The sequence below is a fragment of the Stenella coeruleoalba genome, assembly GCF_951394435.1.
Source record: "Stenella coeruleoalba genome assembly, chromosome: 7".
NCBI classification, from domain to species: Eukaryota; Metazoa; Chordata; class Mammalia; order Artiodactyla; family Delphinidae; genus Stenella; species Stenella coeruleoalba.
In genome coordinates this window covers 88,977,391-88,990,252 of record NC_137153.1, presented here as the reverse complement: position 1 = coordinate 88,990,252, position 12,862 = coordinate 88,977,391, and the positions used below count along the sequence as shown (strand labels likewise).

Here is a 12,862-nt window from a genome sequence, read left to right as displayed (position 1 = left end):
TTGCATTTCACTAATGATGAATTCTTTTCATGTACTTGTTTGGCCACTTGTATATCTCCTTTAGAAAAATATCTATTTAAGTCTTTAGCTCATTTAAAAACTGTTATTTGCCTTTTTGTTATTTAGTTGTAAGAGTTCCCTTTTCAGATACAGGTATCCCTCGCTTTTCAAGTTTGCTTTATCTCAATTTGCTTTTATGAAAGACCTTCATTGGTACCTGTTTTCGCTAACAGAAAGAAATGTGAAGAAGATTTCCGCTTTCAGGAAAAAAGGGGAAAAGCAAAAATAGTGTTCGAGTTTGTTTTGCATGAGGCAGTATAGAGGCAGCGCGCTTTGAGAGAATGACACCACCAAGCTCCTTCCCGGGGAACTACCTTCAGCATCTTAGCATCCAGCTGCCATAGCTTTGAACTGTGTCTGTGAGCATCTGTGCTTTATCTCGATTTATTTTGTGCATGTGCATTCGTTAGCAAGATGTGTCCTAAGGTAATTGCTTCTTTGCTTTATGCCATTTTGGCTTAGAAAAGGTTTCTTAGGAATGCTCTACTTTTGGATAGGGAACATGGAAACCTGTTTATGATTTCCAAATATTTTCTCCCATTCTGTGAGTTGTCTTTTCATTTTCTTGATAGTGTCCTTTGATGAACAAAAGTTTTCAATTTTGATGAAGTTAAATTTCTCTAATTTTTTCTTTTCTTGCTCGTGCTTTAGGTGTCATATAGAATTTGAGATTTTATCACCTGGACAAGATCAATGGATGGGGAGCAAGAAGAATCTGAGGAGAAAGGGAGTAGGGATGGCTTGAGGTCTCTGTCTCCAGTTCAACCAGAAGAGCTCAGCATTTCTCTGCTTTATATAAGGTCCTCCAGTTTAAATATACATATATTTGATAGATTAGAACCACTAGTTTGTGCTTCTCAAACTTTTATCATTGAATATTAGTGGGAAACCTCAGTGTGCCAGCTTGCTCTAAAAACTAGTCCCAAATGGTATATGTAGTAATTAGAACTTAATGTTTTCTGGCTTCAGTTAGGTTTTATTTGTAATAAAGAAAAAAACAGAAGAGTTGAAAAAAAAAGAAAAAACATACATTTTTAGAAAATTATGCAGTGTTTCTTTTGCTTCATTTGCCACATGTTTAGGAAGTCAGGATTTGGCCCAAATCCTAACCCACTGTCTACCTGGTAGCAGCTCATCCACACTGAAGAAATATTCCAAGGAAAAGAAGACAGCCGAGCTCAAGCATACCAGCCTTTGGAACCTGGTGCTGCATTTGCCTGATGTCACAGCAAGTGAGAGTTTAAACCCAGGCGCTCTCATTTCGAATCTAGGCCAGGTGTTGGAAGTAGTCAGACCAATCATCTATTGATCTCTCTTGATTGGCACTACTATTACTACTAGCTGCCATTTTATTTTATTATTTCATTTTACATTTTTTGGCTGTGCTGCTGGCATGCGGGATCTTAGTTCCCCAACCAGGTTTGGAACTCGCGCCCCCTGCATTGGAAGCACCGAGTCTTAACCTCTGGACTGCAAGGGAAGTCCTGCCATAATTTTTGAAAGCTTTTTATGTGCCAGGCATTGTGCTGAAAGGCTACATCCAATCTTCCCAACAACCATGGAAGTGGTTCCGTAATTATCCTCATTTTCCTACTGAAGAAACTGAACTCAGGTTAAATAACTTGCTGAAGTCACGCAAATGGCAAGTGTTAGAGATAGGATTTAACCCAAGTCTGACTCCAAAGTCCATATTCTGAACCACCAAGCGAAACTATTATTTTAAAGATGACCATCACCGATCTCTGCCAAGGCCCTCCCCCTGGGTTACAAGCCGGCCAATATTCCCCGCGGCGACGCGTGCGCAGACTCCGCCCGCCGCCCCTCCCTTTCCCACGTGCTTCTCAAATTGCGCAGGCGCTCTCCTTGTCGGAGGCTGAGCCGTGGAGCAGGCGCGGAGGCGGTGCCGGCGCCGGCGGGGCTTGGGCACGCTTCGGGTAGCCAATGCGCGTGCGCGGGGCTAGAGCTCCAGTCCTTGGGGGAGCACGGAGATGGCGGCCGCCGAGGGAGCTTCGTCTGAGCCGGCGGTTTCAGAACAGCCGGCGGAGCTGTCTGCCGCGGTGCGGGCGAGCATCGAGCGGAAGCGGCAGCGGGCGCTGATGCTGCGCCAGGCCCGGCTGGCGGCCCGGCCCTACCCGGCGACGGCGGCTGCGGCTACCGGAGGTTTGGGCCCGGGCGGCGTTTGCCCCTTCTCTTTCCTTGCGGACCGGGGGCAGCGTCTTGGGTGTGGCGTGCACTCCCTTAGCGTTTCCGCGCAGACCCTCCCGCAGTCCCAGGTGCGGGGGGTGGGGGTGGGATCCGCTCAGCGGGCCTTGTCACAGTGGGCTGTCCGAGACCACAGGGCGACTCCTGACTCCCAGCCCTGGCCTTTCCTCCCTGCTCCTGGGCGGTCCTTAGCTTGGGAATGCAGCCGCCCTCGCCGTCAGGAAATGCCAGCCAGTGCCTCAGCTCTCCCTTTCTGCTCTCTTCCTGCAGCTTCCACCGGTCCCAGGGGTGGTTTTTGTGTAAAGCTTTTAGACCTTGTAACACATTTAACTAGTGGTCCTGCACCAGCTTCCCTCAGTCATCCGTTTAACACAGGGTGATTGAGTGCATATTCCGTAACCGGCACAGTGCTTGCTCCGTGCTGGGAGCAAACAGACGTTAGCTGCTGCCTTCGTGGGGCTAACAGAATGGCACCTGTTGTGCTTCACGTTTTTCAAATTGGCTGATTTGATTCTCACAGCTAACCTGTGAGAAAATAATTAGGACAGGGTTTGGTATCCTTGTTTTACTGAGGTGGTAACAGGATCAGAAAAGGAAAGGGGGTTTGCTCAGGTGCATCCCAGTAAGTGCAAAGGCTAATCAGGACTAGAACTCGGGTCATCTGACCCTGGGTTCGGGGCCTTTCCTTGCTCTCCAGCTGCCTCTGCTATACTAGGCATCTCTCTCACCCATAGGAAGAAAGGCTGTTATTCTTGTTTGGATTTCATCTTTCCCTTTTCTTAGGGCAGCCCTTGGCGGCTTATTTGTCTCTTTGCCTATCATGTATGTGTGTATCATGTAATTCTCCAGTGGGGTCAACTAATAATTTTCCTCAGGGAAATACAGTTTGGTTGACACGTTGTGGTCACCAAACTGATACAGGTGGTCTTCAGGACCACCTCTATAATGTGAAGCACAGGTGTTCCTAAGCCTATATCCATACTGTGTGAGCAGTTGAGCACGGTCAGAGCTGTGTCATCCACTACCCTTTTTCATCAGCCAGAAGTAAGGATGAGTGAAAAGAGCGAGCTGCGTGTCTTGATATTCATACTGACACTGAATCTGCAAATTGCAACCAGTTTTAATGGTTCCGGTCTCATCCTTTCTGCTTTATAGTGGTTTTCTTTTATTCCTTTCCCAGCTTGAAGCATTCTAGGGTCAGGACAAAAAGTTGTCCATCTGCATTGATTAATTCATATTCATTATTCCATAAAGGTTTCTAGATCTGTACTAAAAGACCGTGGAACACGGGTGCGAAATAGAGCATAAAGTGGTATTAAACTAAATGTCTGATAATGGAAAGCAAGGTAGCATGAATATTTTGTTAGATTTCTTAGGTATTTGCCAAAGAACTGAACTGTGTTACAGCATTGTATACAACCTGCAGTGCTTCAAGAGTTGGGTAGGTGCTGAGATTTTTAATCTTTGTAGTACTTTTATTTCAGTGTACTGTACAGTTTTCATTTTCTGTGTGTGCTATGACATGCCATGAAAAAACTGAGAAGAACTTGCGTGGAATGTGTTGCTAAGAGTAGTGCTAAGGGCCTGGGGAACAAACAAGGCATAGCAGTAGAGAGAAATTGGGCTTTGTTTTTGGCATGATTTACCATTGTTCAGGATCCTGCTCAGATTATGGTCTTGATTACTCCAGCTTCCCTTCTTAATTCTTACTGCACTCATGAATGATCATTCTAATCATTTGCTACGCTATTCATGAAATCAAAATCATATTCTGATACATTCATTGATTTCTATCCAGTCAGTAAATATTCGTGGAATGCTTAACTATTTTTCAGAATTACGGAGATAAAAGCACTCAGTCTAATGAAGGGATGTAGAGAGATGGACAGACAATGTAGTAGAATATGAGAATTGCTGTTAACTGTATAAACAGGCTTATACTCTAATTCCTTTATTTAATAAATTGAGGCCAGAGAAGGGGAGTTTAGACTTAAGCAAGATAATACCTACTAAATTTGTCTTTAAAAATTAGTTATAACATTCATACATTAATGTAAAATGCACTTATCTGAATTTGACCTATGTGAATACTCATGTCAATACCGCAGCAATCAATATATTGTACAGACACTTCCAGAACCTTAGAAGTTTCCCTAATGGCAGTTCTTAGTCAACCATTCACCCTCAGAAGTAACTATCATTCCGACCATTTGATTAGTACTGTCTGTTTTTGAACATCATATAAATGGAATCATACGGTAACTGGCTTCTTTTGCTCAACATAATACCTGAGAGATTCATCCGTGTTGTTGCATGTGTTGGTAGTTTGTTCATTTATATGTTCTGTAGTACTCTTTTAGGTTGTTATACCGTAGTTTTTCCATTTTCCTTTGGATGGAAATTTGGGTTGTTTCCAGTTTGGGGCTGTTACGAGGAAAACATTTGTGAGCATTTTTGATATGTCTTATGGTAGACATATGCACTCATTTCTATTGTGTACATGCCTAGAGATGGAATTCTGGGTTATAGGGGAGATGTATATTTTAACTTTAGCAGGCATTGCCGAACAATGATTATATGAATTTAAAATCTTACCAGCCGTGAGTGATAGTCCCAGGTGCTCCACACCCTCATCACCTGGTATTATCAGTCTTCTTCATTTTGAGTATTCTGGTGGGAATGGTGATATTTCAGTATGGTTTTAATTTGTATTTTCCTAATTACTTATGATGATGAGACCTTTTTCATGTGGTTACTAGCTGTTTGCATATCTTCACTTGTGAAGTTTCTCTTCAGGTCTTTTCCCTTTTTTTAAGTTGGGCTATTTGTCTTTCACTGGTTTATAGGATTTCATTACGTATTCTGGATAAGTCTTTTGTCAGATATACATATTGCAAATAGCTTCTCCCGATTTGTATCTTGTCTTTTTACTCTCATAATGGTGTCTTTTGATGAATAGAGGTTCTTAGTTTTTTTTTTTTTTTTTGCGGTACGCGGGCCTCTCACTGTTGTGGCTCCGGACGCGCAGGCTCAGCGGCCATGGCTCACGGGCCCAGCCGCCCCGCGGCATGTGGGATCTTCCCGGACCGGGGCACGAACCCTTGTCCCCTGCATCGGCAGGCGGACTCTCAACCACTGCGCCACCAGGGAAGCCCAGGTTCTTAGTTTTAATCAAGTTCAATTTGCAGTTTTTCTCTTACGGTTAATACGTTTGTGTCATGTTGAAGAAGTTTCTGGATACCTCAAGTTCATTGAGTTATTCTCCAATGTTCTCTTCTAGAAGCTTTATTGTTTTACCTTTTACCCTTTACATTCAAGACTAGGATCCATTTAAAAATTGTTTTGTGTATATTGTATGAGGTAGAGTCAAAGTTCATTTATTGAAATAACCATCTTTTCCTCACTGTTTTGTAGTACCTTTGTCATAAATCCTAGCATCATTTATTGAAAATATTATCTTTTTCTCACTGAATTGTCTTGGAGCCTTTGCTGTAAGTTAAGTGACCAAATATGTGTAGGTCTATTTCAGGACTCTCTCTTTTACTATCAATAAATTGGCCCCTTTGATTTAGTACTATACTGTCATAATTACTGAAGCTTTGTAGTAAATCTTTAAACCTGGTAGTGTAAATCCTCCAGTTTTGTTCAGGATTATCTTGGCTATTGTGTGTTCTTTGTATTTACATATAAATGTTAGATCAGCTTGTCAGCGCCCATTGCTCCTCCCCCTCCTGACTGTGCCTGTGCGCGCGCGCGTGCGCGCACACACACACGTATGTGCGTCCCCCCCCCCCCGCCCCCCCCCCCGCCCCCCGCCACTGCTGGGGTTTTGAATGGAATCACATTGAATCTTTAGGTAAATCTGGGGAGAATTGACTTAGATTTCTCTTAGTGGTGTTTTCAGTGTAGAGGTTTTACACACCTGTTCCTAGGTATTATTTCTTAATTGTAGATTCTTTTGGATATTCTGTATACATAATCACATCATCTGTGAATACTGTTTTCTTTCCAGCCTTTATGCCTGTCTTGTTTTCTTGCCGTAGTACAGTGGCTGGGACCTTCATTATAATGTTGAATAGAAGTGGTATAGTGGACATCCTTGTCTTGTTTGATATATATTAAATTTTTAAAAGTTCCTGTTTATGCACAAGGGAACATAAGGGCTTACCTAGTTCATTTGTTGACCACTCTTACTTTTTGTAGGCATGGCTAATGTAAAAGCAGCCCCGAAGATAATTGACACAAGAGGAGGCTTCATTCTGGAAGAGGAGGAGGAAGAAGAACATACAACTGGAAAAGTTGTTCATCAACCAGGTAAAGTGTGTTTTCAGAAAATAGATACCTAGGTTGGTCATTTTGAGTAACATGCATAATTCTTTGCAAAGTGATGCTAGAAAGTGCCACATTTAGTCTAGTCACTGAGCAGGTTGGCTTTATAAGAGTGATAAAATTTGGCAGTTTTGCTAGTAGATTAAAAATGAAACAGATTTGGCAGTGATTCATTTAACATGTCGTTTGTGTACTTAGGGTTGATGCTCTCTGTTTTATAATAGGCAGGCTGATAGAATAAATACTTAGAAGTATCTTGATAGGCTGAAATGAGGGACTTGAATGCAAGAGATAAACTTTAGGTCTTTTCTTTATGTTTAGAGGAAAAAAAGTGGTCTGTAAAGTACAAGATAGGTCTGGCATAAAAAGAATAATAAAATATTATGTAAGGTTAAAGTTTTGGTAAATCACATATATCTATATCCATCCATCCTCTGGATGAGGGTACTTTCACACTCTTTGAAAAAGATAGTTTTACTTGATCATAAGTTTGAAGCCAGTAGTGGAATATAACAGCTTAAAAAAGCTATTCCAGTTTTGGTTGTAGCATTAGAAGTGTTGTGTATTCATCAAGGTAGGTAATAATCCTGTTCTCTTCTGTGTGTGTCTAAACTGTTGTTTTCAGAAGCTGACACCTGAAGGATTAAAATACTTATTTTCAGTTTGGGTGCCTTTTTTTTTTTTAATATCTTTATTGGAGTATAATTGTTTTACAATGGTGTGTTAGTTTCTGCTTTATAACAAAGTGAATCAGCTATATATATGCATATATCCCCATATCTCCTCCCTCTTGCATCTCCCTCCCACCCTCCCTATCCCACCCCTCTAGGTGGTCACAAAGCACTGAGCTGATCTCCCTGTGCTATGGGCTGCTTCCCACTAGCTATCTATTTTACATTTGGTAGTGTATACATGTCCATGCCACTCTCTCACTTCGTCCCAGCTTACCCATCTCCCTCCCCGTGTTCTCAAATCCATTCTCTACGTCTGCGTCTCTATTCCTGTCCAGTCCTTAGGTTCTTCAGAACCTTTTTTTTTTTTTTAGATTCCATATATACGTGTTAGCATATGGTATTTGTTTTTCTCCTTCTGACTTACTTCACTCTGTATCACAGACTCTAGATCCATATACCTCACTACAAATAACTCAGTTTCGTTTCTTTTTATGACTGAGTAATATTCCACTGTATATATTGGGTGCCATATTTTATGAGGGCTATTGACAAGTGTATATGTCCAAAACAGGGTGGTCAAAATGGAAATATTGAAATTGGCATGTGAGGAACAGTTGTCAAAACTGGATACGTTTAACTTAGAAACACTGCAGCTGCCTGCAAATGCAAGAAGTATTCCTCTGTGGACGACAGATTATACTTACTGCGATTTGCTCTGGAGGGGAGAATTGGAACAGTGGATAACAGTTAACAGTGAGGGAGATTCCAACCCAGTATAATGAACTTGTACTTTGCACTAAATAGGGTGTTGGCACATACATCATGTGAGCCGAACCACGTGGAGTGCTGCCTCTAAATAGCAAAGCATTGGAGGGGTTCAGAGATTGAGAGACCACTTGAGCAGGATATTGTAGAAAAACCCTGTATCAGGAGGGAATGCCTTGAATTCAGTGACCTGTAAAGTCCTTATGATTCTATGGATATGAAGATTCACTGTAACTGTTTTTCTGTAGATTCCTGAATCCACCACGGGCTTATAAAGCCCTGTTCATTCAACAGGTCATGCAACAAACATTAATTGAGAACCTACTGTAGTGCCTTTGTGCTTGACTGAGGTATGTATGTGGCATGTGTCATATACTGTTATTGACGGTAGGGCTGCTGCTTGCAGTTAGCACTCTGGTAACGAATTTGTGCAGGTTAGTAAAGGTGTCTCTTATTCGCAAGCTGGCCCCATACAGGGAAGGCAGCGAGAGGCTCAAGAAAGAGTCAGAGCACTCCAGATTGGTAGGTGGCAGTTTTAATAAGCAAGGGAACTTTCTTACAAGGCTTGTCTTGGGTGGCTGTGAGTTGAGTAGATCTCCGCACCCACTCGCCAAATCTTAAAGTATATGTAGAAGCTTTCACTGGGTTCAGTTCCATATTCAGTCCACATGGTCTCAACAACACCATACGCTCTCAACAACACCGTATGCTCTCAAGGCTGTGTCCTTGAAACAGCTCCCACTGTGGGAACATGGGGCAGAATGTACATCCCAAGGAGAGAAGAAGAGAGAGTGAGGAGCCTCTGATTGCCCAGGTCCAGCTCACAGGTTAACCGGTGGTCACATCCTTGATTACCTCTTCCACAGTGTCATCTTTGGGAGAGAAAATAGAAAAAGACCCTCTTTCTCTGGGCTGACTTAGCCTGGGCCAGGGCTCATGGCTTAAAAAGTGGTCATGGGCTGCATTTTGACACCTGTTTGCCCCCTTGGGCAGGTGCCTTTGCACAAGGAGCCTACTTTTAAGACTTTATGTGGTTGACCTCTATGGGTAGAAGAAAACAGGGAGAGTAATTAATATTTTCTATCACTTTTTTTTTTTTAGAGTCAGACACTAATTTCTGTACTTGGCAGAATTTCAGACAGTCACAATGATGAAAGGGCTTGAAAAGGAAAGGAAATGGGCTTCACTAGGTTTATAAAAGTTTGGATGTCTCCATACATACTGGAGAGGGGCCCCGTGGATTAGGACACTGCAAAGGGAGATCTCAGAAAGGGGGGTTGGGGTGGAGCTTCTGCAACTCTTGACTGAGGGAGCAATGGAACCTCTCCTTTGGTAAAAAGCTAGATGCCTATGGAGAAGAGGCTGGTTGCTTCTCTGTGCTTTTCTGCTTCCTAGGACTTTTTTTTTTTTTAATGTCTTAAGTTACTTACAATTGGTGCAGCTTAAGAGCTCTTTCTTTTCTTTCTTTTTTTTTTAGTTATTTCTGAGATATACATTTTAAAGTAATAACTAGAATTATGACTTATAACATTATACCAGAACATATAAGATTTTTAGAAATTTCATGTAATGTCTGAAACATTTATATTAACATACTTCCATACAAATAACCCAAAGAAAGTTTAGTATTAGTTGTTTTTTTTTTGGTTTGTTTTTTTATACTGCAGGTTCTTATTAGTCATCAATTTTATACACATCTGTGTATACATGTCAGTCCCAATCGCCCAGTTCATCACACCATTATCCCCACCCCACCGCGGTTTTCCCCCCTTAGTGTCCATACGTTTGTTCTCTACATCTGTATCTCAACTTCTGCCCTGCAGACCGGTTCATCTGTACCATTTTTCTAGGTTCCACATACATGCGTTAATATACGATATTTGTTTTTCTCTTTCTGACTTACTTCACTCTGTATGACAGTCTCTAGATCCATCCACGTCTCAACAAATGACTCAATTTTGTTCCTTTTTATGGCTGAGTAATATTCCATTGTATATATGTACCACAACTTCTTTATCCATTCGTCTGTCGATGAGCATTTAGGTTGCTTCCATGACCTGGCTATTGTAAATAGTGCTGCAGTGAACATTGGGATGCATGTGTCTCTTTGAATTATGGTTTTCTCAGAGTATATGCCCAGTAGTGGGATTGCTGGGTTGTATGGTAGTTCTATTTTTAGTTTTTTAAGGAACCTCCATGCTGTTCTCCATAGTGGCTCTATCAATTTACATTCCCACCAACAGTGCAAGAGGGTTCCCTTTTCTCCATGCCCTCTCCAGCATTTGTTGTTTGTAGATTTTCTGATGATGCCCATTCTAACTGGTGTGAGATGATACCTCATTGTAGTTTTGATTTGCATTTCTCTAATAATTAGTGATGTTGAGCAGCTTTTCATGTGCTTCTTGGCCATCTGTATGTCTTCTTTGGAGAAATGTCTATTTAGGTCTTCTGCCCATTTATGGATTGGGTTTGTTTATTTAATATTGAGCTGCATGAGCTGTTTATATATTTTGGAGATTAATCCTTTGTCCATTGATTCGTTTGCAAATATTTTCTGAGGGTTGTCTTTTGGTCTTGTTTATGGTTTCCTTTGCTGTGCAAAAGCTTTGAAGTTTCATTAGGCCCCATTTGTTTATTTTTGTTTTTATTTCCATTACTCTAGGAGGTGGATCAAAAAAGATCTTGCTGTGATTTATCTCAAAGAGTGTTCTTCCTATGTTTTCCTCTAAGAGTTTTATAGTGTCCGGTCTTACATATAGGTCTGGAATCCATTTTGAGTTTATTTTTGTGTATGGTGTTAGGGAATGTTCTAATTTCATTCTTTCACATGTAGCTGTCCAGTTTTCCCAGCACCACTTATTGAAGAGACTCTCTTTTCTCCATTATATATCTTTGCCTCCTTTGTTATAGATTAGTTGACCATAGGTGTGTGGGTTTATCTCTGGGCTTTCTATCTTGTTCCATTGATCTGTGTTTCTGTTTTTGTGCCAGTACCATATTGTCTTGATTACTGTAGCTTTGTAGTATAGTCTGAAGTTAGGGAGTCTGATTCCTTCAGCTCCGTTTTTTTCCCTCAAGTCTGCTTTGGCTATTCAGGGTTTTTTGTGTCTCCATACAAGTTTAAGATGATTTGTTCCAATTCCGTAAAAAATGCCATTGGTAATTTTTTTTTTTTTTTTTTTTGTGGTACGCGGGCCTCTCACTGTTGTGGCCTCTCCCATTGCAGAGCACAGGCTCCGGATGCGCAGGCTCAGTGGCCATGGCTCATGGGCCCAGCCGCTCCGCGGCACGTGGGATCCTCCGAGACTGGGGCATGAACCCCTGTCCCCTGCATCAGCAGGCGGACTCTCAACCACTACGCCACCAGGGAAGCCCGCCATTGGTAATTTGATAGGGATTGCATTGTATCTGTAGATTGCTTTGGGTAGTATAGTCATTTTCACAACATTGATTCTTCCAATCCAAGAACATGGTATGTCTCTCCATCTGTTGTTATCATCTTTAACTTCTTTCATCAGTGTCTTATAATTTTCTGCATACATGTCTTTTGTCTCCCTAGGTAGGTTTATTCCTAGGTATTTTATTCTTTTTGTTGCAGTGGTAAATGGGAGTGTTTCCTTAATTTCTCTTTCAGATTTTTCATCATTAGTGTATAGGAATGCAAAGATTTCTGTGCATTAATTTTGTATCCTGCATCTTTACCTAATTTTGTATCCTGCAACTTTACCAAATTCATTGATTAGCTCTAGTAGTTTTCTGGTGGCATTTTTAGGATTCTGTATGTATAGTATCATGTCATCTGCAAACAGTGACAGTTTTACTTCTTTTCCAATTTGTATTTCTTTTTCTTCTCTGATTTCCGTGGCTAGGACTTCCAAAACTGTGTTGAGTAATAGTGGTGAGAGTGGACATCCTTGTCTCGTTCCTGATCTTAGAGGAAATGCTTTCAGTTTTTCACCATTCAGAATGATGTTTGCTGTGGGTTTGTCGTATATGGCCTTTATTATGTTGAGTTAGTTTCCCTCTGTGCCCAGTTTCTGGAGAGTTTTTATCATAAATGGGTGTTGAATTTTGTCAAAAGCTTTTTCTGCATCTATTGAGATGATCATATGGTTTTTTTCTTCAATTTGTTAATATGGTGTATCACATTGATTGATTGCGTATTTTGAAGAGTCCTTGCATCCCTGGGATAAATCCCACTTGCTCGTGATGTATGATCCTTTTAATGTGTTGTTGGATTCTGTTTGCTAGTATTTTGTTGAGGATTTTTGCATGTATATTTAGCAGTGGTATTGGTCTGTAATTTTTTTTTTTTGTAGTATCTTTGTCTGGTTTTGGTATCAGGGTGATGGTGGCCTCACAGAATGAATTTGGGAGTGTTCCTTCCTCTGCAATTTTTTGGAAGAGTTTGAGAAGGATGGGTGTTAGGTTAGCTCTTCTCTAAATGTTTGATAGAATTCATCTATGAAGCCATCTAGTCCTGGATTTTTGTTTGTTGGAAGTTTTTTAATCACAGTTTCAATTTCATTACTTGTGATTGTTCTGTTCATATTTTATGTTTCTTCCTGGTTCAGTCTTGGAAGGTTATACCTTTCTAAGAATTTGTCCGTTTCTTCCAGGTTGTCCATTTTATTGGCATAGAGTTGTTTGTAGTAGTCTCTTAGGATGCTTTGTATTTATGCAGTGTCTGTTGTAACTTCTCCTTTTTTGTTTCTAATTTTATTGATTTGAGTCCTCTCCCTCTTGATGAGTCTGGCTAATGGTTTATCAATTTTGTTTATCTTCTCAAAGAACCAACTTTTAGTTTTGTTGATCTTTGCTATTGTTTTCTT

General features: G+C 41.0%; 1 protein-coding gene across 2 annotated transcripts in view; it reads left to right on the top strand.

Annotated features, from left to right (window-relative positions):
* The first annotated feature begins 1,930 nt into the window (after positions 1–1,930).
* The window catches only part of XPA (XPA, DNA damage recognition and repair factor), a 34,573-nt gene continuing 23,641 nt past the window's right edge, over positions 1,931–12,862 (top strand). Inside the window, exons 1-2 of one of the 2 annotated variants that reach the window (XR_013828958.1) lie at positions 1,931–2,220; positions 6,466–6,576. Coding sequence is in view for 1 of the 2 variants with exons in the window: in XM_079925745.1 (XP_079781871.1) it covers positions 2,049–2,220; positions 6,466–6,576 (283 nt within the window). In the remaining variant the exon portion in view is untranslated. The remainder of the gene's footprint in view (positions 2,221–6,465; positions 6,577–12,862) is intronic. The other variant, XM_079925745.1, reaches the window with a different exon arrangement.